Consider the following 27,444-nt stretch of genomic DNA (forward strand, 5'->3'; position numbering starts at 1 on the left):
CCTCCCCCACCCTCAGGTACTCTCTTCTCTTCAGGTCTCTCTGCCATTTGTCCCCATGTCCCCTCGACCCACCTGACCCCGGCACTGAGACCACTGGCTGGGTCCTGGCCCAGAGAGAAGAAGCCAGGCCCTGGGCGTGTTGGCTACCCGTGGAGTGTGACACAGGAGCACGTGTCACCAACTGCAGGGATTATAGAAGACACAGTGGGGCCAAGACAGGAGGGGACGTCCTGGTCACACTGACATCCCTAACAGAAAATGTCAGTCAGAACAGGGACGCTGGTGTGGCATCCAGGAGAGAGGGAGGAGGACAGCTGGTCTGGATCCCATCCTGCTTATCGGTGTCCCCAGTGACCCCACAAATTCCTGGCCCCCAGCCTGGCCGGGCCTCCCCTACAGCCCAGGAGAAGCGCTGTCCCCGTAGCCCGGAGGCCTGAGTGGCAGAGGACTGCCTCTGCGACCCGGCACCTAGCGCCTCATCTGTAAACCTGGGCAGGGATGGCAGGGGCGCTGGGCCGTCTTCAGAGCTCCGTCTCCCCGTCCAACGTGCGGGTCCCAACTCCCTGAGGCTGTCGGAGGCCCGGCTTGGATGCACTCAGAGCTCCCTCATCAAAAGTTTCCAGACCCAACAGGAAGGAACAGTCTGTCCCTTGATGAAGTGTGACTCCAAACAGCCCGAAGCTTGGGGACGGGCCCAGCGCGAGGTGGACGTGACATCAGGGGGACAGGCTTCACGACCAAGGGACTTGGGCGGTTCGGGGCCAAGAGGCCTCGGTCCAACAGGAGGCTGACGCCCGCCAGGCCTCCCCTGCTCTGCTCCCCAGAGACCTCGGGGTGCGCTGAGGGTGGGGGCCCCGGGGGCGGGGGCGGGGTGCTGATGGGTGTCCAGGGAGCTGGAGGCCAAGTGCATTTTCTCTGCCGTTTTGGATCATTTTGAAAACTATTTGCAAAGCTCCTTAAAGGGCCACTGAGATTTTCACATTGATCTGCTGAAAAAACCAAGTCACGCTCAAAACTTAACCTCTCGCCAGGCGCAGTGACACTCGCCTCTGATCCCAGGCTGAGGCAGAAGGAGTACCAGGACGAGGCCAGCCTCCGCAACGTAGGGAGGCTCTGTCTCAAAATACAAAGTAAAGCCAACAAACAAACAAAAAGCCCTGGGGATGTAGCTCGGTGGTAAAGCGCCCCTGGGTTCAACCCCCAGCAGCACCCCGTTACAAAGAAACCCCAACCTCTCTAGCTCCTTCCTGACTCTGCCGCCTTGTTTGAACCCAGCAAACTGAGGTTCCAATCCAGCCTCCAGCAAACTAGCTGGGTGACCCTGGGCAAGTCCCTTAACCTCTCTGAGCTGCAGATTCCTCATATGCAAAAGGGAAATAACCATTGTGCCTAGCTCAGGGCCACCGTGGGGAGTAAATATCTCATGGACGTGCTGAACATGGGCCACGTGATGGTCTGGAATCTTCTCAACAGATGAATTCTCCATACCAGAGGGGAAGAGCCTGGGGCAGATCGCATCTCTGCCACTGTGAGGCCGTGTGTGTGGTGCTGGGTGCCTGGCTTCCTCCCTCAGAGCCTCCGCTCTGTCATTTGTCAGTGGGACAATGTCACTTCCTGCCAAAGGAAGAAGAGAATAAGCCAGACAAGGAGATGCACACGGGAGCTGTTTGCCTTCCTCTCAGGGACGTGGTTCGGGAAGGCAGCTCGCAGGCTGTCCTGCCAGGTAGCATCTGGGTCCCCACGGCCACCTCCACCCCTGGGCCGGTGTCCCTGCACCTGTGGCTGACGTGCCCACGCCTTGGACGGTCTTTTTGCTCTGCCTTTCCCCAGACCCCAGTACCGGTGGCAGGCTCCCTGGTGTGGACCTTGCCAGAATCCACAAAGCCCTGGGGACCTGGTCCATCTTCTCGACTCCTCTCAAAGTCAAGTTCACGGTCAGGGGCGTCTGTCACTTCAGTCAGTATCCTGTGCCTTTCCACGGGCCTCACCCAGAGGGACACCTGCAAGGCCAGGATCTCGGGGGACGAAGCGTCAGCTGCTTCACGCTAGGTTCCCCCTGACCTCTCCTGCTCCCTCCAGGGACTTTGGAGAGGACCCGGGGTATTCCTGGGGTACCCAGTAGGCAGCTTAATACCACAGCCTTAGGCCAATCTCATTTCACAGCTGTGCTTTTGAGAATCCTTCCTCGGCTGCTCTGAGTGGGTCCAGGCTGGTCTCCGTTGGAGCTCAGGGTGCTGGTCCAAGGTCCACGTGAGACATGGCCAGCTCCGTCCCCCATGCCACTCAGAGAAAGGGGTTCCCCACCCTGGATTCAAAACACGGTTCACCCCTACGCAAAATGCAGCGAGTATCCATCAAGGTGCAGTAAGGAGGTGCCTGCCTTGGTCTTCAGAAGGCACGTCCCCAGGCACCCCTGGGCCCCCCTGGGCTGGGAGTGACCGCTGCAGGTCTCCCAGGTGAGGCTCACAGCATGCTGGTCTCCCTCTCGTTCACGGAAGACTTGTCGTTCACTGACGACATCCTGGTGAAGCTCCTATGGCTGGGGAAGGAGGAGTGGCCCGTGTCCTCACTCAGAGCGTTGACCAGGCGGGAGAAGAGCGTCACCTTGAACTTCTTGAAGTCCTGGCCCATGAAGACGTACAGAAGGGGGTTCATGCAGCTGTTGGCGATGGCGAGGGCCGTGGCCAGGGGCAGGCCCAGGCTGAAGACAGGGCCAGGCAGGACAGTGTGGTGTAGCTCCAGCAGGTAGAGAGTGTGGTAGGGACACCAGCAGCAGAAGAAGGTGACGATGATGGTGACGATGATCTTGAAGGGCTTCTTGGTCTTGGCCAGGCGGTTGCGCCGCAGCCTGCAGACGATGGTGAGGTAGCAGGCCGTGATGATGAGGACGGGGACCAGGAAGCCACACAGAAAGCGGGTGACGGTCACCAGCACGTGTTGGCTGGACCCGATCCGGCCGGACGAGCCGGGCGCTGACAGGCTGAAGTTGTTGAAGCAGGAGGTCTTGCCGTGCAGGCTGGCCGTGTCCCGGAAGACGAGGGACGGGGAGCTCAGGAAGAAGGCCAGGACCCAGATGACCACGCAGCCCGTGTAGGCCAGCCGGACGCTGCGGTGGTTCTGGGACCAGACGGGGAGCAGCACGGAGACGCAGCGGTCCAGGCTGATGGCGGTGAGCAGGAAGACGCTGGTGTACATGTTGTGGATGAGCAGGAAGCTGCTGACCTTGCACATGGCCGTCCCGAACACCCAGTGGTAGTCCAGGGCGGCGTAGGTGATGTGCAGCGGCAGGAAGACGTTGAAGAGGAAGTCGGCCACGGCCAGGTTGAGGAACCACACGCTGTTCACCGTCCTCTTCATCTTGAAGGTGGCGATGACGATCACCAGGCCGTTGCCCAGGATGCCCAGGAAGCAGACGATGCTGTAGATCACCACCACGAGGATCCTGGTCACCCTGGCTTCCGGGGCGGGGTGGTCGTCCAGAACCAACACGGGGCCGAGATCATCCAGGTATTCGTCGTCGTCGTAGGGGAGGGAGGAGTTGTACTCCCCATCCTCCATCCTCTGCAAGGCAAGGGAGGTCATGAGGGGCAGCTGGGCGACAGTGACCGCCCAAAGCTGACCCGCGCCAGCAAGACCAACCGCGCCCTGCCCGGCTCTGAGCAGACCCCACTCCAGCAGTGGCCCAAGGCCAGAGAGCTGGGAAAAGACCAAGCTGCCATTGAAATCCGAGTGTCAGCCGGTCACAGTGGCCCACGCCTGTCATCCCAGAGGCTCGGAGGCTGAGGCAGGAGGATAGCGAGTTCAAAGCCAGCCTCAGCAAAAGCGAGGCCCTCAGCAACTCAGTGAGACCCTGTCTCTAAATAAAATACAAAATAGGGCTGGGGGTGGGGTTCAGTGGCCGAGGGCCCCTGAGTTCAATCCTCAGCACCCAAAAATTCCAAGTTTCAGGTCTGTCCTGTTGACGATCATATCTTCTGCCTCTTTGGGATCCTCTCCTCCCCCACCGTTTGGGGGAAAGGAAATATTCACCCAAAAGCCCCTCGAATAATGGGGAAATTGCCCCCTAGGACAGAGAGGCATGGTGCCACGAACTTGGTTCCAGCCACACTTCCAAAACCCTGCTAGCAGCCACCCCCATGCTCCCAGCCTGGCCAGGGCCACTCGTCCCCTTTGGAGACCTGGGCTCAGACCACAGGAGTCCCTCACCGTTCAGTGCTGTGGTGTCCAACAGGGGTCCCCGGTCAGCAGGTTCCTGTGCACAGCTGGAGACACCTGAGGGGAAAGGGAGGCGGCAGGTGGGTCTGGGTCTGAGGACAAAGGGATGGCACAAGCTCAGGGCCAGAATAAAGAGCCCCTGGGCTGCTGGCACCAGACATAGGAGGCTGCAGAAGTTTGGCGTCTGAGTAGAACTCAGCCAAGGTCACTCGGCCCGGAAGCGATCCAGGTGAGGTTTGAACCCAGCACGTGACCTTGCACGTGATCACTGCTTCCAAGACCTTCCGCACTTGCGAGCTCTTTGGAGGCTGGTCCGGGTGGAGTGGCACACGCCTGTCATCCCAGCAGCTAGGGAGGCTGAGGCAGGAGGATCACAAGTTCAAGGCTAGCCTCAGCAACTTAGCAAGGCCCTAAGCAACTCAGCGAGACTCTGTCTCTAAATAAAATTTTAAAAAAGGGCTGGGGATGTGGCTCAGTGGTTAAGCACCCTGGGTTCATCCCTGGTACCAAAAAATAAAAAAGAAGAAGAACTAAATTTGTTCGGGATGTGGGGTGCTTTGCTGGGACTTGACACACAGCAAACCTTCAGTAAGGGGGGTGGCTGCCCCCGGGTCACGGCCACCCAGGGCTGGAACCCTGGGCTCAGCCCCCCGCGCCCACACTCTCTCCTCTGCCCGGCTCTCCCGTCTTGACCAACCGGCTCCAAACCAGACGCCGGAGCTGGGCGAGGCTGCCCGTGGATCCTTCATGATAAATACCTGCAGGTTCCTGTGCGTCAGGGTGTGGCTGGTCCTCATGGACCTCAGGTTCTCCTTTATTACATGAAAGTCGTCCTTTGCTTTTATTAATAAAAGCAGTTGGGAAATTCCATGCAGGACTCTGAGATCAAGGGGCTCAGGATTTGAGCTTGGGTGTCTCTCCACTCTGCAGGCTGGGAGGGCAGCCCAGGGTGTCCACTGAGTGTCCCCAGGGGCACTAGAATAAAGACGGGGACACTGGAGCTGGCCTCTCGTGATTGGAGGACGCTGACGGGGGTTGGTGACCCTTGCGGTGACATGCTGAGCTGGCAGGCACCCAGGACTGGCAGAGCTCTTAATCCGAGTTTCTGTCACTCAAACCCCAGGAGGGGCTAAGTGAGGTTCCGGGAGGTGAAGGCCCGGGCGGAGGCCCAGAGAGACCCTGGGCTCTGAACCTGCAGGTCACGCTGCCCCTGAAATCGTGATCCGTCCAAGCCAATGGCTCCCACCAAGCAGGTCCCTGAGGAAGAAATGACTTGTCCAGAGTAGTGCTGGTTCTCCCAGGGACAAGGACATGGCTTTGTGGGGGCCCTTTCCAAGGGAGCTCGCAGGTACAAGTGCGGGGCCAGGGCAGATCTGCAGGGTCCCAGGAAGCCCAGACGGGGGACAGGAGGGGGATCCAGGATCCCCAGCCGCTCCGCAGAGACCAGCCGCACGTCGTAACCTGGTGGCTCTCAGCTTGGGCTGAGGGCACCGTGGAGTCAGAGGCCACGTCATTCCATGTTTGGGTCAGGGTCAAGCAGGGCTGGCACAGAGGCCCTGACAGCTCCCCTGACAGCCTCTGGGCACGTCTGTCTGTCCACCCCTCACCCCTCCCTCCAGCAGGAGTCGAGTGGGCTCATTTCCTCTGTGGGGGCGTGCCCTTCCCCCGCTTCTCAAAATCCCCAGGCCCCAAGGACCCTGTAAAGATGGCAATGCCCAGCCACGTCCTTCAAGTTATCTCTGAATTACTTATGAGACGGGACGCAAGGCAAATGCGGCCTAAATACGCTGAATGGTCTGGGGACAAGGAATGACATGTTCAGTGGAGATGCAATTGTTTTTCCAAAATATTTCCGATCCCGGATACGGAATCCTTGGACAGGAGGGCCCCTCGCAGGCCGCCGTCGAGTGCTGGTTATTAGTATTAATTCCTCAGGCTTCTCAACGACTCCCTAAACTGTCCCTCATCTGAGCAGAGAGGAGAAGGCCAGCTGGGAGGCCAGAGGACGGGGACCTTCCTGCCCTCCTGTCATGCCGGTTCTGAGTCCAAAGGCAGATCAGGGACAAGAGAAAGGATTTTGCTTCTCAAAGCCAAGCCTCTCAGATGGAGGTAAAGGACTCGTCCCTCGAGTTGCTGGGAGCAACACGCAATGACAATGACCCTTTGGACAAGTCTTCGTTGTAAAGAGCTATAGCACATTTTAGTCACTTGTATCCCACCAAGCTTATGAAAGAAAAGAAGTCTACGTGATTATATACACAGAATATGTGCGCACACGTGGTTAACAACTACTCGGGTGCTCACTATATGCAAGACTCCATGCCGTACTCCCGAATGGCCCTGCAGGGATAACTCCAGCTCATAGATGAGGAAACTGAGGATCAGAGAGGTGAAGCCACTTGCCTGAGGTCACACAGCTGGGAGGTCTGCCTCCAGAATCTGACTTCTAGAGATCCCAGGTGAAAAGGCTCAGATTTCCCCTGCCTCCCTGCAGGGTTAACAGCCCCCACATCCCACCTACTCTGAGCCCAAGCAGGACCCTCCGCACACTCCTGGGGCCCTCACAGGGATCCTTCCCTGAGCCACCTTCTCAGACTCCCCTCCTCTTTACCCCAAGTTCCACATGACACCTGCCGAGCTCTGTGATTCCTGATCCATGGCACTGCCATTTCTTTCTTCCTGGTCAAGGACAACATTGTGTCTCCTGAGACACTGAAACTGTTTCCTCTTTCTTCTTAACGCAAGACCCTGCGACGGATCCGCTGTTCCCTTTTTGATGTGGCTACAAGGAAGCTCGGAGTGGATTTTGCAGGCTAAAGGCAGCTGTTCCCTCACCGCTGCTGGCCTCCAGCCTCTGCCTGGGTTTGGCTGGGACTCTGGTCTGCCCCGGATGAGGCTTTCTATTGGTTTTAGTTCCTTGTGATACAGAGTTGGTGGGGTGCACACCAGAGCCCAGACATACGGAGGACGCTCGGCTGCATGAGCTCATGCAACCCAGGGGTGACCCTGCTGTCGCTTCCGTTGAAGGGAAGCCCATGTCACAGGGTCAGCCAGGGACAGATGCACATCCAGGTTGCTCTAATCCCGACCTTAGCACTTAACCACAGGGCTTTCTAGAAAGCCAAGCACATTTTTCTGAGCCTGTTCACATCCTTCCTGATGCTGCAGGGTCCCCGGCTCCACCCTCTGGGGACACTCTCCTTCTTGTTCCGCTCGTTTGAACCTCTCAAGGAATGCACCCTCCCCAGATTTGGGGACAATCTGGCTGAGGTCTGGGACACACGTCCAGGGAGGGGAGTCACTGGCCAGCAGCCACATTATCTGTCACAGCCAGGCTGACAGCAGAGCCACCGTTAGTGACCATTTGGCGGAGCAGCCTTAGGAGGCCAGCGCACTCCCCATCTGCTCACCTCTGCGAGTCAGGAGTTATTTATGTGACCGTGGCCAGGGGACGCCTCTGACCAGGCGGCAGGACATCTGAGCACAAGAACTGGATCTTATTCAGCGCCACGTCCTGGGACCAGAGCCAATGGTGGGCACCCACTGGTCTGTGTTGTCTTGTTTTATTTTTCTGACTCGATCCTCTAAAGCACTGGTGGCTTGAGCCTGCTCCCAGCATGGTGGCCTCGGGACCGTGACGTGTCCCAGAGCAGTCCTGGCCTGTGTGCGAGAGTGCTCCAGGGATCAGGTTCTCCTGTGATGTCCCCTCAGGCTCAGGGTTTGGAAATCACAGAGGGTCACTTCTGCCCTCTTTATAAACAATTACAGGCAAAGAAGAAATGTGGGGGGAAAAAAAGGGCCTGTCACCCTTTGTACCCAATGAGCTTCTTACATGCCTCAGCCCGGGGTCCAGAATACCGTCCGGCAGATGGAGGGATGAAGGACAAGGTGACTTCACTGAGCACTTCCTGGGCGGCCAGCCACGAGCTGCACTCTGACGTCACCCAAGAGCCCTACAGGATCCCAACATGGTCACACCCATTTTCAGCTGGGGACACAGAGACTCAAGGAGGCGAGGTCAGTGTTGTTATTTATTTTGTTGTTAGCAGTGACCTTGGCTGTAGCCGGGGTCCACCAGGCTCCTCCTGCCCCCTTCGCCTCCCTCTCTCCAGGTCCCCAGGCCTCTCCCTCTGCTGCTGACCATTCTCCATGCACGGCTTCTCCCAAGGCCACCCACACACACCAAGGGCCACCTGACACATACTGTTCCCAGTCATCGCCCCGCTCAATGCCCGGCATGCAGTGAGCACTTAATAAACACACGCTTAATATTACTGGCACCCTAATGTATTTATTGGGCACTTACTACGTAACGGTGCCCAGCCTTGTCACAGACTGTCCCACGTATGGCTGCAGCTCTGCAGTGGGGGTGGGGGGTATCCTCTGGCCCATTTTCCAGATGAGGAAACTGAGGCTTTGGAAACACATACAGCTTCAGGTCATTGCTATTGTCATTGTTATAAATTAGAGCACCCGTGCCCAGCTCAAGACGATCCAGTTTACATTTTTTGACTTTCATGATAATGCAAAGGCAATATGCATTCAACAGAAACCATACTTCATATTTTGAATTTTGGCCTTTTCCCAAGCTGGGGATAGGTGCTTGGATCCACTCTCAAGATGCCGGGCAGTGGCAGCTGGCCACGGTTCCCAGCCAATCCTGGGATCCTGAGGCTGACTGGGGCACAGTAAATGCATGTTTAACCTACAATACTTTGAACTTTGGGTTTATCTGAACACGACTCCATCAAAAATCAAGGAGTTCCCAGCGGCTGGGGAGGCTGAGGCAGGAGGATCCCGAGTTCAAAGCCAGCCTCAGCAAGAGTGAGGCTCTAAGCCACTCAGGGAGACCCTGTCTCTAAATGAAATACAAACTAGGGCTGGGGATGGGGCTCAGTGATCGAGTGCCCCTGGGTTCAATTCCCAAGTACCCCCTAAAAAATCAAGGGGTTGCTTGTGGTTCCCCCAAGTGTTCATTCTGTGCTTTGAAGCCTTCCCTGCAGCTCCCCGCCCTGCAGCCTCACCTACTCTGGGACTCAGGTCCCCGGACTCCACCCCCCCACACACACACACACATACACACACGATGTACTTACACCACAGACACACACACAGAGACTCCAGTGGAGGAGGATATTTACTGTCTCCAAACCCAACAAGGGATGGCCATCAGCATGTTCAAGGAACTCCTTCCTGCAAACCCCTAAAGACAGCGCCCCCCACAGGAAGGTGGGAAAATGTCGGAACAGGCCATGTCCAGGGGGCGTCTCCCAAGCCCAGGCGCCAGACGAACCCAAGGTCAAAGAACTGCCAAGGACCAGCACAAGGTGCGCAGCCCAACCCACCAGGCCGTGGCAAGAAGGAGAAAGCAGGAGAGTCCCCGGCTGCCCAGGAGGGTGCACAGACACCGTGTCACATCGTGGGTCCCTGTGGCCACTCCTGAGAGAATATCTGGGCCTGGGTCTCGCAGCAGGTCTGTACCCGCTGGTTGCTGTAGAGGGGCTCCTGCCGCTGCCCCCAGGAGCAAACCCTCGTGTGACGATTCCTGCAAAAGGATCTACCAAGGAAGCGATCCCGGAAAGCCCTAGGGAGCGGAGGGCCAGGGCTGTTGGGCAGGAGGCCAGGGAGGGGACCTGCAGAGGCCCACAGACGTGGCCCTGGCTCAGCCCCACCGAGCACCGTGGGGACCACGCAGCCACATCCCCGAGGCTGAACCCCGACTTCCTCGCACCCTGTCCTGGGGGCACATCCCCAGGGGCTTCCCGGGTGCCTGAGGTCATCCCTCCCAGACAGTCACAGTGCCCGCTGTCAGGGGCAAGAGTCCCCGGGGAGGCCAGTGCCTGCACCCAGTCCCTACAGCGCTCGGGCAGGGCGCAGATGTGTCTGCCGGTGGCTGGATGCTGGCAGCCCCTGAGTGTCCATCCTGGCAGAGGGGACAGGTGACTGGGTGAGTCCCCACCTGGAGATGTTGTGCCACTGTCCAGACGACCACATGCACACGCAGCCACATGGAGCCCTTCTAAAAGCAGCACGGGGACAGGGCACGAGCCCCTGAGAGCAGGAAATGCGTTGGAGACGCGGAAAACGCACGTTCTACAAGACCCCGGCTGGACGACAGGACGCACCGGAGCAGTCTGGTACAGGGGGACAGTGTGGGAAACGGGCTACGGCGAGAGGACCACAGTGGGGCAGGGGACTAGCTCAGGGGCTCCTGGAGGCTGCCATGGAGGTGAGGTGGGAGTTGAGGTCGGAGGGGAGGTCAGAGGGGAGGTCAGAGAGGGTGTAAGGGGATCAAACCCCCCTCCTCTCCCGATTGCCAGGGAGACACCAAAATAACAGACCCCCGCATCCCTGCCTGGGTTCATGCTCAGGTGGCGCCCAGCCCAGAGCCGACCAGGCCACCCCAGGCACAGGGCCAAGGGGGTCCTCTCTGTGGGCAGGGGATGAACTTGGACTTGGACAAACCGACAGCTCAGCCCAAGGTGTCTGTGAGGTGGCCTGGCCCCAGGACCTCCCCAGATGGGGACAGGAGGCCACCAGGCTGTGTTCTGACCACAACCCCACCAGAGGACTCCTGCAGGGACCAAGCGCGGTCAAGGTCACCACCGGTTCCCCGACACCGAGAACAGAAGCCCAGACGGATGGTGTCCACTCCCTTCTCACTGAACAAGCTGCGTGTGGCTGTCACCGCCCTCCAGCCGCCCGCCCAAGACTTATGGGGACGAACCTCAGCCCCAGGTAGCACAGGACCCGAAGAAGCTCAAGGTGGCATGAGCCCGGGGACTGGCCAGACTCCCTCCTCCTTGGCCTCAGCCCCTTTGGAGCCTCCGAGAGCAGGACCAACCCGCCAGGACTCGGGGTCTGCGCCGCACAGCGCAGCCAGGATGCGGCTCCAGGCGCCTCTGGATTTCCCTCCAGTCTGTGGCCCTAGGGGTGATGGCCCGACCGGGCACCACAGAGGCCCTTCTGAGGCGGTGGGACCATCCAGCCTCCTGCAGGCACAGGAGGGGCCTCTGCCCCTGGCCGGTGGGGACGCTGGGACACCGCAGACCACGGAGGGAACGTGGCCTCGGCTCATCTTTGCCCTAGTGCCACAAGGTCACTTGGATGGACCCTAACCCTAACCCTGGGTCACCCCTCACAGCCGCCTGGTGAGCGTGAACCAGCTTCCCGCGAGCCGGGCTGACCTGTGTCCCCCTGGGCTCAGGGGACAGTGGAGCCAAGGGACATCTAGGCAGCAAAGTTTGACTTCCATTTCTGCCTTATGGTCCCCCGGGCCCCCTTCCTCCGCCCACTTCTCTTTTGACCTCTCGGTCCCCTCTCTCTAATCCTGTCCCCGTCGGTGTCTCAGCCTCCTCCTCCCGCCCTCCCCCTCCCCCTCTGCCATCCCCGCAGCCCTCCTGGCTGAGAGCCCCCGGCCCTCACCTGCCACCCACTCACCTGCGGGCCTGGCCCGTCCCAGCTGTGGCACCACCTGCGGGTTCTCCCTCCACAGTCGCCTCCCCCAGCCCAGCGACAGGTCCCAGGCTAAACACCAGGCCTGATCAGGGCCCGTGGGCGTGGGAGCCCATCAGGAGGCTGGAACCCCTCTTCTCTCTGCAGATGGTCTTGTGTGGCCTGGCTCCTGTCCCCCTCTCCCCCTTCCCCACGGCCCTCCCTGACCGTCTAGCTGGGCGGCCCAGACGCCCCTCCCCTATGGGGAGCCAGGACGCCCCTCTGAGGATGTCCTATTTTGTAGCTGAGGAAACTGAGGCTCCCAAGAGGGTGGTGACCCTCCCTAGGCCACAGAGAAGGGAGACATTGTCCATCGTCTGCACGGTGGGCCCCAGAGCCTAGAACTAACTGTACCTGCATCCCACCCACCAGACAGCTGTGGGTCGGGATGTCTGCCTGCTGCGTTGTTCCCTGGTGGGTCCCCTCGCCCATCTCCCACCCTCCAGGGCAGAGGGCAGGGGCCCCCCGGCTCCCCCAGATGGCCGTGGTTGCACTCCCTGGATCCCCAGGCTCTGAGCAATTTCTAACCTGGAACCCACACAGCACCAGCAGATGTCCCAGCCACAGCCCTGGCTGCCAGCCCCGGGACAGAATTAGCTCCATGTCGGGAGAAAATGTCCTCCACGCTCTCACGCCCACGTGCAGGAGCTCACACTGAGTCACCGGCGGAGCTGGGAGGCACGGGCTGTCTGAGAGGCCGCCCCACTTTTCCTGGGCTTGGAAGGGCCGAGTTTGAGCTCAGGACCTGAGGACGGGCGGAGGCCAGGAGAGCCCCTGCTCAGGGGCCAGGGGACCCCAAAACCTCTTGCAGCTCTGAGCACAAGGATGCAGGAGACTCCCCAAGTATCCCGCCACTGCCTGGCCTGTCCCCCGAGGGTACCCCTCCCCAAGGGGTGAGAGCGTTTCCTTCCTCGCCAAGGATCTCACCAGAGAGCCGCCACTTTCCTGCCCTGTGCCCTCCAGGGTCACCCAGATGCCAACCCCAAGAGCCTCCTTGCCTTCCGACCTCTAATTCCAGCCTCTCTCTGTTGCACACCGCTGGGCCAGAAGAGTGCCTGAAGGGGCCCACGGCTTAGCCACAGAGGCACCCTCTGGGCCCTGGTGGCCATGCCCTCTCCCAGCCCCTCAGCTGAGGGAGGAAAGTTCTCCTCGCCATGGCTGGACCTGGACACCAGGGCTTTTCCGCTCCTGGCCTCCCCATAAGCCACCACTGGGTGATCACTTTCCTCCTCCACAGACCCAGGAGTCATGAGCCCACTGTCCGTGAACTGAAACCAAAGCTGAGCCAAAAGAAACCTTTCTTCTCTTCAAGTTGATTTATGTTGGGTATTTGTTATAGTAACAGGAAGCTGACTATCACAGGACAGATCTTTCTAAAATGCAAACCACATCACGTCACCCGCTGGCTAAAATCCCTGCCTACCTTAGTGCTGAGCTGAGGCCCGACCCCAGCCCCAAAATGACCCCTGAGCTGGCAGCAGGTTCAGAGGTAGAGTGCAGACACCTCTTCCAAACTCAGCCCAGTTATGGCATTGGCGATCGGGAGCCTGTCAGCCGTCTCCCCAGAGCCATTCCCAGCCATCAAAGGCCCCCAGAGCCGGTATTTGCATGGACGTCTCTCCAGGCCAGAAAGCCACTCCAGTCCCCAAGAATGCGTCCAATACTAAACACTAGGCATTATCTCAAGGGCCCAGGGCTTGTACAAAGTCGCCGGGCAGACGGCCTAAGCTGCTCCCCATAAACACTGCCCCTGCCCCTGGAGGTGGACGGTAAACACAATTCCTCCCTTGCTTATGTTCCGCGGACTGGGAGGCCCAGTGCTGTGTTCAGCTAATCCCCTGAAGTCCACTCTGGGTCCTCTCACGCCATCAGTCCCCGGGCTGTGTACTCGGCACATATGGAAGGCGGCAGCCCGGGGTGCTCATGTGGGCCACTCAGGATGTGGTCTGAGGACACTGCGGGAGGCCCGCCTGTCCCCAGCCAGGAGCCAGCTGGTAGCACACACTGGCTGTGCCGCCCAGGGTGCTGCAGGTTTGGAGGCTGCATCTGAGGGGTCCTGGGTGCCCCTTGAGCAGCTGTTGCTGTCTCCCCAGGTCCAGCCCAGCCGCCTTCAGGGCCAACGACCAACCTGCACCCGATACCCCTGCAGAAGCACCTTCAGGGACCTGGGAGGTGGCAGGAAAGGAAAATCCCCAACAAGAGAGCCCCAGCCTGCCAGGGAGAGGGCGGAGCGAGACAGCAGGAACCCCCAGCCTCCGTTTCCTCCTTCTCTGTCACTTGGTCCAGTGAATGAGGAGAACATCCCCCCAGGCCCCTTGAACTCACTCCTGACCCCGGCCAGGTGGACACTGCACCCTCTGTCGGCAGGGTTCACTGTGAATAGTAACCACCAGAGTGAACCATTTTGTTGAACACCTACTATGTGTGCCAGACGTGCAGAGACACCACCTCATCCAGGCCCCATGGGATCATGGCCATTCTTACAGCCGCTCTAGAGTTGAAGGGCCGAGGATCTCCCCAAGGTCACGTGGCTAATGAGGAACAGAGGTGGAATTGGAACCCAGATGGAGAGGGAAGAATCTAGTGCTCTTTCTTTGACACTTCCCAGCCTCTACCTAGCACACGGGCTTAGGAATATCTCTGACTCCTTGGAGCCTCATCTACAAAACAAGGAGGTTGCAGTTGATGATCTCAGAAACTCTCTTCCAGCTTTAAAAGACACCATAGTTGAAGGACCAAGTGTCTGTTCCTAGCTTTGTGCTGGGTGGGCGGAAGCAGGGACCATAAATACACAGCATGACTGGGCTCCATGCTGTGTGACCCTGGGTGAATGGCTTTGCCTCTCTGAGTTGTAGTTGAACCGCCCATAGAATAGTCATAATAAAACCTTCCTTGCAGGGAGGGATCTTTTGGGACCCTTTGCAGCTCTAAAACCCCTCAGAGGGTCAAGGTTAGTTTATAACCCATCCTCTCCCCCATGACCCCATGAGTAAGGTTGGCGTCCTTGCTGACCACAGCAGTTTCTATAGAGCATTTTCACACTTTGTGTCAAAGTCCCTCAGGAGGAGCCCAGCGGCCATCCTTCCCTGTCTGGGTGGCCTCGGGCCCCCCTGCCCCCCTCCAGACCCGTTTCCACTTCTGGGACCTGCAGATCACCTGGCATTCCTGGAGGGGCAGGAAACAGCCGGTGTCCCTAGCCAACAGCCAGCCCTGGGTCGGGTCTCAAGTGATTCCGCGACTCAAATGAAGGCATTTCACAGATGAGAAGACTGAGATTCCGACAAACTCAGGATTTTCCTCAAAGTTACCCAGAGAGTAAGTGAGTGGGCAGAACAGGAGCTTCAAGCTGGACCTCCGCCTCTCCTCCCCTGGTGTGCCCTGGAATCCTGCTCCATCACTCAGAGTTAGTTTTGCATCCAGCACCAGCACCTCCTGGCTGTGTGACCTTGCATAAGTTACTGCACCTCTCTGGGCCTCAGGCTCCTCCTCTCTACCCTCCGTCTCAAGGAGTTATGAGGAACAAGAAAACACGGCTCGCTGTGGCCACGGTCACTGTGCTGGCACTACAGGAAGGAGAAGTTCTGTCACAGGATGGAAGTCACGTGTACTTCCGCGGCTCCTCGGTGGAATCCACGGTTTCAGGGTCCAAGGAGAACTTGGCAGTGCACAGGCCCTTCCGGGCCCTTTCCTTGTGTCCCATCGGCCCCATCACATCTGGCCCAGGGCGTCCCCACTCAGGCCTCTTGCTGGCCGCCCAACAGAGGCCACCTTGTTCCCAAGGCCCATGGCCCCGCCAGGGCAGGAAGTGGGCTCGGCAGGGGCCCCGGAGGCAGAGAGAGGCCCGGCACCTCCTCCTGGGAGAGGTCAGGAGACAGAGGTTCTACTGGAGGCCGCCCCCCCCCCCAGGCTGACTCAGGCCTCCCGGAGGCTGGGCAGCTTCCGACAAGGCAGGCTGGACGCGGGGCTGAGCTCCAGGGCCAGGGACGCCTCCTTCCAACCCGGTGACCCTCCTGTCCCCTCTCCTGCAGCCTTCCTGGAAAGGGACGAGAAGCCGCACCCATCCTCGCGTTCAGATGGCCCCTGGAAAGGCCGCTAGTGGGCACTCTCTATGTGCCACCTCCTTCCCAGATGCTATGGGGCTGAGGTGACCCACCCCTGCCCTCCCACAGGGGACGTGGGTGCAGGACCAAAGGACAGCATGGTCAGGGCTGTGCCATGTCACCTCAAACCCAGACCCAGCAAACCGGCCCTCCTGACCTGTACCGCAGACAGGGTGGGTGACCAGTCCCCAGCCCTCCCTGTTGTCCCCTGGCTCTAAGGGAACAGTTGGCCGCCGTTTCCCGCGGGCCCTGGGCCCCTCTGTCCGGGAGGACAGGTCGCCCTCGCCGCGGCCTCGCTGGACAGCGCATCTCTTTGTGGAAGTGAAACGGTCCGTGAATCAGTCACACATGCCTCCCTCCCGCGTGGCTCCTCTGGCTGCTGAGTGTGTGTCCCTGGCTCTGGGCAAAGCCGCGGATGGTGGCCAGGGAGACAAGGAGGAGCTCGGAGGGGGAGGCCACATCTGAGCCTCCGAGGATGGGAGACCTTTGCCAGATGGAGCCACCGAGGAAGAGGGGTCCCTGCGGAGGGGACCGTGCACGTCCCCACAGAGGCCTGCGGAGTGCGGCTGGGGTGCGGGGGGATCGCAGAGACATGTGGAGGGGGAGGGACTCAGCGTGTGAGACCCCCCCACGGGACCCGAGGGCCATGGGGGGCCAGGCCTGGTCTGCAGCTCCTGACCAGGGGGCAATGGGGAAGCCGCACTGGGAGGAGAGACGGGGACAGCAAGGGGACTTGGTGGCTCAGGAAGCTCTTTGGAGGGTCCAGGAATCGGGTGCCCCACCCTGTGGAGGGAGGGAGGCGGCCCAGAGAGGGGGACCTGGCCATGAGCAGCAGCATCAGGCCCCTTCCCCCCGGCCAGCCAGGATGGCCTCTCCTGGGAATCCAGCCAGAGGTCACTGTGGGGACCCTCAGAGCCCAAGTCCCTCCAAACCAACCCATTCCCTGTGCTCAGGAGCCCAGCACTGGGGACATGGTGACCAAGTGCCCGGAGGCCTCCCTGTCACGGGACCCTCTGCTCGGGGTGTGCTTTTCACAAGGGCCCTCCCCGCTCCCAGCCTCACGGTGGACTCAACGCGGGTCAGGACAGGCTTGCCGCAAAGTGACACCAAGAAGAAGGAGCCTCGCTGGGCGTCTGGCTGGACTTTGGGCAGTCCTCGCCTCCTGGTTCCTGACAGCTCTGCCGTCATTCCCAATTTACAGATGGACAAGCAAGTGGGGTCGCCGGCCAGTGTCTGGTGCCCTGAGAGAGCCCAAGGCCTGTGGTCTAAGCCAGAGCCCAGCTCGACCCCTCGCTGTTTAAAACATCCCAGTGAGCCAGCCACGGTGACACACGCCTGTCATCCCCGCGGCTCAGGAGGCTGAGGCAGGAGGATCGCAAGTTCAAGGCCAGCCTCAGCATCTTAGTGAGACCCTAAGCAACTCGGTGAGACCCTGTCTCAGTAAAATACAAAAAGGGCTGGGGTGTGGCTCGGTGGGTAAGTGCCCTGAGTTCAACTCCCTGTACCCCCCACCAAAAATGCCCTCTGTCCCCTCAGCACCAGCCGGGTCCTAGGGCCCAGGGGCGAGAGGACAGGAGCCAGGAGGCTGTAATGACATCAATCACCCGGCCCCAACTGCCCCCAGGGCCTCTACGTAGACCTTCCAGGTGAATCTTCTCATTCCCACTTTTGAGGTGCAGAAGCTGAGGCGGAGAAAAGCGAGGGAACTGGCCCAGGACCCCACAACTAAGGAAGGATAAGAGTGGGATCAGGACCCGAGCGCCCTGACTCTGAGGTCCACCTCTTCCCGGCCCTTGACTGTCCTTTAGTCTCAGTCTGTGACCTTCTGCACCCCACTTCCTAGAGCCCCGGTGACCCCCACTCACCCAGAGCTACTGGGGGGACCTGGTGGGCCCTGAGAGACCCCAGTCCCCACCTGCCCAGGCGCAGGGCCTTGGGCGGGCGGGTCTGGCCCCTTGGAATTCCTGGCCCCGGCCCAGGCAGAGCATGACAAATGTCCTGTGCCGCTGCCAGCGACCAGGCCGGGGTAGGAGGTCCCACCCTGTTCCCAGGCTGCCTGCCTCCACCCGCCCTGCCGTCACCCCTCGCCACCTATTCCCAGGGAGGCCCAGCCCTGACCCGGGAGGGGTCCTGCTGGGAAGGCACTCCCCCGCCCCCCACCCTGCGTGACACCAAACCCTGGTTGGCGACCAGAGGGCATTCCGGAGCCTGAAGAGTTGTTGTTGGAGAGCCCAGGACGGGCCACCACCCTGTGCCAGAGGAAGTGGGGCCCAGCGCCCGGAGTTCCCGCCTGGCCCCTGGCTGGCCGCGTCCCCCTTGGTGGCTGAACTGCAGCCTGGGTCCATGGGGGACATCATGAGATCACGCAGGCAGGTGTGTGGAGTGACCCGCTGTCCAGTTTGAGGGGATCGAAGGGGACCCTAGGACAGGTTGGTGGCTCCGAGGACCTCCAAAGTCCTGTGCTTCTGAGGGCAGTTCGAATCCCCCACCCACGGAACTTCTAGAAAGACTTCATTAGGCATTAGAAAGTCCTTCCTTTTATTTTTTTAAGGAAACTGAACTTGGACAACCTGCACATTCACCTCAGGCCTGGTCCAGCTCCCCCCTGGGGTCACACAGGACACGCTGCCCGCCACCGCCCACCCCGCCCCGGGCTGGGGCCACTTCCTCACTGTGACCTCGGCGGGCACTTCCTCTCCGTGGCCCTCAAGCCCTGCCCGCGGGCTTCCCCAGGCCCGAGCTGCCCTCCCAGGCAGGGCCAGCGCCCGGGGCCCCTGCGGAGCCTCTGCGCCCAGGGTTGGTTCCCTGACTCGGTCCAGAAGGGGACGGTGAGGGACGTTCACTCGCAGAGGGACCATGAGTTAAAAGTGAGAGTAAAAGGAGGAAGGGGGACGTGGGTGGGGACAGAAGAGGAGCCAGGACCCGGAGGAAAACACGCAGACGATAAGCAGAGTCCCCAGGGTTCACGGTGGGTGGGTGGGTCCCGTGTTGGACGCCAGCCCAGACTGAGAGCGCGACACAGGTCAGCAGCTCCTGGCTCAAAAAAGCCTCCTCTGCAAAACTGCACGCCCGCTGCTGCAGGGAGCAGGAGGGCGTCCCCCAGGGGCCTGGGCACAGCCATCCATGGAGCTGACCCCTCACAGCCCAGAGTTCCCAGGTGTCCCCGGGGGGCCGCCGCACACACCATGACTGAACAAGACGCCTCTCTGTGTACGGGACAGGCCTGGGGGTGCCAGGGGAGGGGACGCTTCATTTCAGCCTTGACATGCACAGGTAGGCACTGCTGGCTGAGTCTGAAGAAAGTTCTAGAATATCTCAAGGGCAAATGCTCTGACATGGTCACACTCCTCATGGGGTGGGGGACAGGCCTGGGCCAACCCCCGCTGGTCTGTGCCCGGGTGAAGAGAACACACGACCCAGGTGTAGAGTCCCGAGCAGGACCATCCCCGTTGCACCTCGTGTCCCGCCATACTCTCTAGGCATGTCCCCGTGGCTCTCAGTGCCTGGGAGTGTGCAATAAATCACGGTTTCCTGACTCCCAGAGGCCCCTTCCTCTGTCCCTGAAGGGGGCAGGGCTGCCCTGTGTGTTACCCTGTCCACTTCCTAAAGCTGGACCCTCTGCCAACATCCTGCCCTGTGACATTACGCTCCTGTGAGTAGTAGGTACAACTGTGACACCCATTTGACAGATGAGGAAACTGAGGCTCAGAGACCTGCTACCTAAGGTGGCAGTCGTGTGCCAGGAGCTGCCCAGGAGTCAGAGAGGCAGTAGGCTCTGCTCAGAGGGCTCCTCTGGGCACCTCCATCTGCCAGATGCAGACACAGAGCCTCAGCTCACAGATGGAAAGCGTGGCCTCCCAGGGCCCCTGCGGTTTCGGCTCAGGAAGGGACACAGGATGCCCATGTGCCAGGGTCAGCTCTCTCCAGTCCAGGCTCATGAGCTGTAGACCATGGGGAAAGCGACTTGGCCTCTCTGGGCCTCGGTTTGTCTCGTCTTTACAGATGAGAACCTAGAGCCCGTAGACAAGAGGAAGGAGGCCAAGCTAAAAGAGTCTTTTCCCCAGACTCCCAGGAAGACCACCCCAGTGCAGACAGGGCAGAGCTCCAGGGAAGGCACCCCACCACGGAGGCCCCCAACATCTTGGATGCAGGAGGGGTGCATTTTCTGTTGTATTTGCATGTTTTTAAAAACGTGGGAAGGACGGGCGAGGATTTCCAAAATCCCCAGAGACCAGAGACCTCTGAGCTGAGCATCCAGACAGGAGGGGCCTTGGCTCTGGGATGGAGTTAGTGTCATCCCAGCGACAGATCTGCCCACGTGCTGGTCACAGGAGCCAAGGGATGCTCATCAACGGCTTTGGTGGGCCTTAGGAAGGGTCGAGGGACTGCTTATTTGTTTAGGGGTACAGGACATTGAATGCAGGGGTGCTTCCCCCCTGAGTCACATACCCCCAGCCCTTTTCATTTTTTTATTTAGAGACAGGGTCTCACTGAGTTCTTAGCGCCCTGCTTTTGCTGAGGCTGGCTTTGAACTTGCGATCCTCCTGTCTCAGCCTCCCAAGTCTCTGGGATGACAGGCGAGCGCCACTGGGCAGCGGAATTTTGGGCTTTTACTTAGCCAGTTTCCTGGGGATGGGTACTTAACCTCTTTCTGTCCCTTACTGTTACAATGTTGTAATTAACAATAGTGCATGTGTTACAGTGTTACGATTTACCCCACCATTTTTCGGGAGCATCTTAGAAGAGTCTGGTGTTTTTATTTTATTTTAATTTGTTCTCTATGACAGCAGAATGCGCTACAATTCCTATCACACATGTAGAGCACAACTTTTCCATCTCCAGTGCCCTCACCCTTTACAGTGAGCCAAAGGGGCTTCACCCCTGTGTTGGTTGAACGCTGTATTAAACCATCCAGAACCTTCTCCAGGGCCTACACTGTGGATCCCCTGAGCTGGGCCACACCTGCAGTCAAGGTCTCGTGGGAACCAGGGAATCGTGGTTCTCACCCAGCTGTGGGAGCTGTTCCCGATCCTGACCCTCAGTGTCCACATTTACCAAGGGAGACCACAGCCATGCCCGGGGTGCTGTGGGACCAGGGATCATCCACACGGCGGATGGCCACAGGAGGGTGACGTGCGCCCGAGGCCCCTCCTCGACCCCAGGGTGGAGCTGGACTCTCTAGGTTCCCAGAGAGGAGGCCAGTCAGGCTAGAGGACGGAGCAAGTGACAGAGAACATGTGACAGGCCAGCAGGCAGGGGTCAGTGTGGTCCCCAGTCCCAGAGCTGGCGCCCGAGCCCTGGAGGAGCCAGATCTGGGGGTGGCTTGGCAGACGGATGACCCGAGCAGCCACCAGCCACCTTTATTTAGTCCTAAACCGAAACAGCGATGGCGTTCCCGGGCACCGGAGAAAGCCGACCCTTCGGCAGACTTGGCCCCAACCTTCCTGGCCCCTCGGGAAAGGATCCAAGGGAATTTTCCACCCGGGGCACTAGAAGAACATGTGCTGGAAGGAGGAAGGGTCCCCACCCACTCCTGGGCAGGAGTCCCATCCCGTCCACCTTCTTCGTGGTACTCATGGTCCTCCTGGCCAGCCTCCCTGCAGGGCCAAGTGGCTGACAGAGGAGCCTTTGTCTCCCTCTTCTCGGTCTCTTCCACCTTCTGCCAAGAGCCCTGACCTGTGACGCCCCTGCTAGTGCTGACTTCAGGGACCCCTTGAAACCGCTGCCTTGCTAAGACCTGGGAACCATCCCTGTGAACCCTTGGGGTCCTCCCAGCCTTCACTTCTCCTCCCAACCACCCCCCATCTCACAGGTGAAGAAACTGAAGCACAGAGGCGTCAAGCAACTTGCCCAGGGTCACACAGCTTAAAAACAGAGAAGACAAGACTTGAACCCAAAGCCATGTTCAATGTGAGATAGTCAAGGGGGCAGGCTCTGAAGCCAGACCACCCAAGTTCAAGTGCCAGTTCTGCGACACCATACCTGTGAGACCTCAGGGTTGCTTGATTTCTATGTCTCCATTTCCCTATCTACCAACAAAGCAGTAATAGTACGTACTTCATGGATATAATAAAGGAGGGAGGTAAACTGGGAGAACGGAGCACCGGATCCATGATAAAGCGTCGGTAAGTTAACTAGTATTATTACTATTATTTTTATGATTATTCTAAGTATGATTATGAATCTTACCCAGTCACACAAGTGGTACGGTTGTGAAGGAGCTTGAGTTTTTCAAACCCCCATCTCGGAGCTTTCTCCCTGACATGTATGTTGGAGGTATGTGTGATTACATGGTTCTCATCCATAGTTAATAACCTTACTGAGCACTATTACCTGCCAGGTCCCGGCACAGGAACCAGGAACACAAAAATACAGATCCGCTCCCATGACCCCGGGAGCCAGGTGGGGAAGGCAGAGGAGGGATGATCAGGAGAGAGGGATCCCAGGATGCTGGGGGACACGTGGGGGACACATGGGCATGGCATCGACTCCATCTCTGAGTCCGCGAAGGCCGCTTCAAAGAAGGGACACCTGATCGGCAGGTGGTTGTCAGGCTGAGGTCACAGCAGAGCCCAGAAGCTCTGCAGGACCCCATCATATGGCTGGAAAAGACTTTCCTGAGCAGAACTGGGATGGGACATTCTGATGGTGAAAAGCCAGGCAGCTCATGGGGCAGAGATGGAGGTTCACCAAGAACCTCTCGAAATCCTAAAGAAGAGGCACCCCGGCCTCCCCTGTGCCCAGGAGATGTGCAAGTGACCTGTTGGCAACACCCACATCCTCTAGCTCTGTCAAACCCTTTAGCTCCACCCACACCCTCTAGCTCCACCCACTTCTTTTAGCTCCACCTCTCTAGATCCACCCACTTCTTCTAGCTCCACCCACACATTCTAATTCCACCCCTCTAGCTCCACCCACACCCTCTAGCTCTACCCACACCCTCTAGCTCCACCCACATCATCTAGTTCTACCCCTCTAGCTCCACCCACACCCTCTAGCTCCACCTTTCTGGCTCCACCCACATCATCTAGTTACACCCACATCTTCTAGCTCCACCCTCTAGCTCCACCCACACCCTCTAGCTCCGCCCACACCCTGCTCCTTCATGCATTCTGTAAGGGAGTGGAAGCTGGACCCGAAGTTCCCATGCAATCGCATCCACAGAAACAGTCCAGAAGCCAAAAGCCCCAGCAGAGCTGCCCATCCGCCAGCCCCAGGGGACATTAGAAGCAAGCATGTCATCACCATCCTCTTTGCTGAGAACCGCCCTCTGCCAAGCAGGAGCTGCCTGTCCCTGACTAACCTGGGGCACAATCCCTCTGGTTCCAGGGCTCCCAGGGGCCAGGCTGAGGCCAGCCTCCACCAGAGGCCACATCTCCGGTTGGCTCCCTCCCTCCCTCCCTGCCGTGGTTTGGAAATGGGGCTTTTCTTCCTCAACTCAAGTTGAAGTTTCTTCCTCACGAGGAGCTGGGAAGATGGGGTGTCTGAAGGAAGTTGGGGTTCTGCCCTCGCAGGGATCCATCCGTGCAGTCACCGGGCAGGGCAGCGAGTTAGCGGGTTGTCTTGGGAGTGTCAACGCCTGGAGGTGAGCGTCGCACCCTCCCTGTCCCTTGCCATGTGATGCCTGCCCCGCCTGGGGACTCTGCCAGCAAGAAAGCAAACAGATGCGGCCCCCTGACCTTGGACCCAAACTATGAGCCAAGACAAACCTCTTTTCTTTACAACTTACCCAGACGGTGGGGTGGTATTATTAGTAACAGAAAACGGACTCAGAGCCCCTCCCCCCTTGGGAGCAGAACTAGGCAAGCGAGTCCAAATCGGGGGACACGGGGGGTGCCCAAAACTTGATAGTTTTGCCCTCACTCGCCTAAAACCACACAAGGGACCCAGATCAGAGCCCACCACAGGGCTTCTTAGAATCCTCTTTTACTCATTCTTTTCCCCCAGGAGGCTCACCAGGTTCTGGGAGGAAGGCCATCTTGGCTGTGCAGGAAATCTGTCCTAGCTGCCCAGCTGCAGACCCAAGGGGACAGATGGACTTAGTCAAACAGCAACTTCCCGGAGGATTATGGTTAAAGTCCCTGGGGGTCAAACTCTGGCTCAGCTGCTCATCAGCTGTGTGACCTTGGGCAAGTTCCTCCATCTCTCTGTGCCTTTCCTTGAACACACCATGCAGAGACAAAGAAAAGAAGACCCCATCATCTGTGAACCCCTCCCTCAGACCTGGTAGTCCATGAATTCCCCACCCCAAGTTTTCTTCAAATGAGCCACCCAGACAGGAGGCCAGCGGACAGAGAAGGCACCTTTCCTGGAACTGACCAAAGGGCCACAGTATTTTAGCTCAGATGCACAGGGCGTTTAGGTGCTGGATGCAAAAGATTCCCAGGCTTTTCAATAAAACAAACCAAGTATATGTCCTCGAAATAATTGTATGTTTTAAAAACAAAGCACGGGATCTCAGCATCATCTTAGATCTCTTTTAGGTTTCCCTGAGGTAAACAGGGCTCCTGCGGATGCCCCAGCTCCTGCTCCCTGCAGTGGGAGGGGGCGTCCCTCTGCTGGAGGGGCCCATTTGTCCAGTCCCTCAATGAGCAAGTGTCACCCAGTAGCCTTGATGTGACAGGTGCGGACCGGGAGCTGCAGGGGCACGATGCAGGTCCCCTTCCAGAGCTGAGGCCGAGCCCATCCCAGCGCCCAGCTGTCACAGGACACCTCCAGGACCCTTCCGCTGGGGACAGGCAGGGTTTGGCCCAACTGCTGGGCTCAGCCTCTGGGAAGCTGCAGCCCGTACTCAATAAAGAGAGAAGAGGAAAAGGAGGAGGAAGGGCCAGGAGGGACAGAGGGGTCACGGGGCGGGAGCACAGGGACAGGACAGGACAGGCCACCCCTGCTGACCAGCACCGGGCCATGCTCTCCATGCCGTGGCCGGGAGACCCCCCAGGACCCCCAGAGCCCCCTCAGGAACTCAAGGGTCTGGAGATGACCCAGGATTTCTACCTGGCGCCCGAGGGGAGAGACACGCCTTCTGGATGGTTCCAGAACATGTCTCAAGGGTCTGCCTTGGGCCAGGGCTCCTTCTACATTACCACCACCCTGTCCTGATTACTCAGGAGGACGCAGAATACAGCCCTGGTTTCTGGGAACACGCCCCTCAAAAGACAGAGGCAAGCCAGCACAGGGGCACATGCCTGAAATCCCAGCGACTCGAGAGGCTGAGGCAGGAGGATCACAAGTTTGAGGCCAGCCTCAGCAACTTAATGAGGCCCTAAGCAACTAAGCAAGACCCTGTCTCTAAATGAAACATAAAAGGGGCTGGTAAAGTGTCCCTGTGTTGAGCCAAGCAGGCGCATGGCGAATGGCCAGTATCCCAGCTGTTATTAGCCCAATTCCCGGCCCCCAGTTCCAACTTCTTTTCTTTAAACACCTGGCTGTGGCAATCCCCACTTCCCCACCAAGAGAAAGAAAAAGTCACCCCTGCAGCCCCCCACCCTCCCCTGTGACGGGAAGGCATTTCAGTCTCACCTCCAATTTACAGGTGAGGAAAACGAGGCCGTCTCACTAGGACATCAAGGAATCCCCACAAGGAAGAGAGGGATGGCTGACCCTGAGCGTCAGCCTAGACTGACAGGGACCCAGGCTCCTCATCTGGAGGCCTCATCCTGGGGACCCCGCCTGGGGCCACATTGTTTTAAGCCCCGGGTTCTTGGGCAGGCTCCCTGGTTGACGGAGCTGCTAGGTGCGGGCCCACTGCGGTGGCATTGATTTCTAATTTTTTATTCTTTGGGTACCAGGGATTGAAGCCAGGGGCACTTAACCTCTGAGCCACGTTCCCCAGCCCTTTTTCATATTTTATTTAGAGACAGGGTCTCACTGAGTTGCTTAGGGCCTCACTATTGCTGAGGCTGGCTTTGAACTTGTGATCCTCCTGCCTCAGCCTCCCAAGGCACTGGGATGAGAGGTGTGTGCCCCATGCCTGGCTTACCTTTTTTTTTTTTTTTTTGGTGTGGATGGTTTCATTCAGTCCTCACTTCATAGCTCACGCAGATTCTGCCACCACTTTGAATTTATAAGCGAGGAAACTGAGGCTCAGAGACACCTTCGCAGATCCAAGATCACCCAGCCGGAAATGCGGGCATTTGGGATTCGAACCCAGGTTTGTCCAACTGCAAATCCCCAGGAGTCCCACCAAACAGGAAAAAAGCTCAAGTCATTATCTGACTGATAAAGATGTCACAAGTTGGAGCATGAAGGGTGTCCCCTCTGGCCCTCATTTCCCTGCCCGTCCCTCAGGGCTGTCCCCTCCTTCACACGCTTCCATGGGGGAGGGTAGTGTCCCTTTCATAAACAGTCTGTGGCCATCGGCCCGAGGGTGATGGCCCAGGGACAACCTTGGCAGCAGGAAGTGGCGCTGGGCAGGAGCCCCACCTGGACACAGCTGGTGACATCTACCTGTCCCTTCAGGAAGATGAAGCAACACAAGGGCTCTGGCAAGCAGAGCCCCAGGCACCTCTGGCCTCCCAGGCACCTGGGACATGTGACCTGCCAGAGCTCGGGCAGGGCCGGAGTGTGGAGTGACCGGGGAGCATAGAGGAGGGCCAGCCCTGGGGAGAGGAGGAGGCGCAGGGCCCCGCCTGCCCATCAGACCACAGAGTCCTGCTTCTGATTTCCTTCACACCCTTGGTGTGTCACGGGAGGAGAGGGGACAGTCAAGGAGAGGCCCCTTTAGGCCAGACAGGCCCTGGGGGCCCCAGGAAATGCAAGGCTGGTGACTCATCGTCTCCCTCATCCCTGCCATGGTCTTTGGCCAAGGCAGGAAGAGGAGGGGAGGCACTTGGGACAAATCGAGGACACGGGCATTGTCCACAGCTGGCCCTTCTTCACCTGCGGTGGCTCAAGAGTCCTGGGGGCCCGGTCAGGCCAGCCCCTCCCACGGAGGCCGTGTTCTATTTGGGAACCCCAACTCCGGCTCAGCAGGCCCTCCCCTGAGCCCCACGACGTCCCTGGGAGGAAGGTCCTTTCCTGGTGGCTCCTTGGCCGTGGGGCAGCTTTCCCAAGGTCAGCCCAGAGAGGGCGGGAACGGGGGCCAGGGGTCAGCCAGCCCAGGGCTGCTGCGTCGGCCGTCCCCCTGCAGAGGAGCCCTGGATTCTTCATGACCCTAACCCGGGCAGCCGAAGAGGCCCTGGTGAGCCGGGTTGTTCTAGAACAGACTGGAAACGACCCGGCTCCCTGAGGACCTGTCCCTACATCGCTGCCCCCAACCCCCCACGGCCTGGAGGCCGCCGGAGCCTCTAATGTCAGCAAGGCTTGGCCTGGGTACCGAGGCTGGAGGCCAGCCTCCTCCTGCCAGTCCAGACTCCACAGATCCCCCAGGGCCCACCAGAGAGGCCATCCTGACCCAGCTCCCGTGAAGCCCAAAGCAAAGGCCAAGTTCCCTCCCAGCCTCGGGGCCCACGACCGTCAGCAAGTCCTTAGAGCGGCAGGACAAAGGACCCGCCATCCCAGACATGAAAACCACTGTCCCCCCCCAAGCTGGCCTCGGGGGCCAGACAACCCGGGAGACAAGCCACAGAGCCACACGCCCTCTGTTGACTCGCAACTGCAAACTCAATTAGCTTGAGGTCGTCTGGAATCTTCC

General features: G+C 59.1%; 1 protein-coding gene across 8 annotated transcripts in view; it reads right to left on the minus strand.

Annotated features, from left to right (window-relative positions):
- Positions 1 to 27,444, minus strand: part of Cmklr1 (chemerin chemokine-like receptor 1) — a 48,700-nt gene that overhangs the window by 13,359 nt on the left and 7,897 nt on the right. For 4 of the 8 annotated variants that reach the window (XM_048784978.1, XM_048784977.1, XM_015500241.2 and 1 more), the window contains 2 exons: positions 4,207 to 4,272; positions 17 to 3,561 (listed from right to left, as the gene is read on the minus strand). In XM_048784978.1, the coding sequence (XP_048640935.1) occupies positions 2,464 to 3,558 (1,095 nt within the window). In that variant the 5' untranslated portion in view covers positions 3,559 to 3,561; positions 4,207 to 4,272 and the 3' untranslated portion in view covers positions 17 to 2,463. Of the gene's footprint in view, positions 1 to 16; positions 3,562 to 4,206; positions 4,273 to 11,655; positions 11,813 to 17,999; positions 18,023 to 23,765; positions 24,664 to 27,444 lie in introns of those variants that run through there. The other 4 variants (XM_048784982.1, XM_048784981.1, XM_048784979.1 and 1 more) reach the window with 4 other exon arrangements.

The sequence above is a fragment of the Marmota marmota genome, unplaced genomic scaffold (genome assembly GCF_001458135.2).
Source record: "Marmota marmota marmota unplaced genomic scaffold, marMar, whole genome shotgun sequence".
Lineage (NCBI taxonomy): Eukaryota > Metazoa > Chordata > Mammalia > Rodentia > Sciuridae > Marmota > Marmota marmota.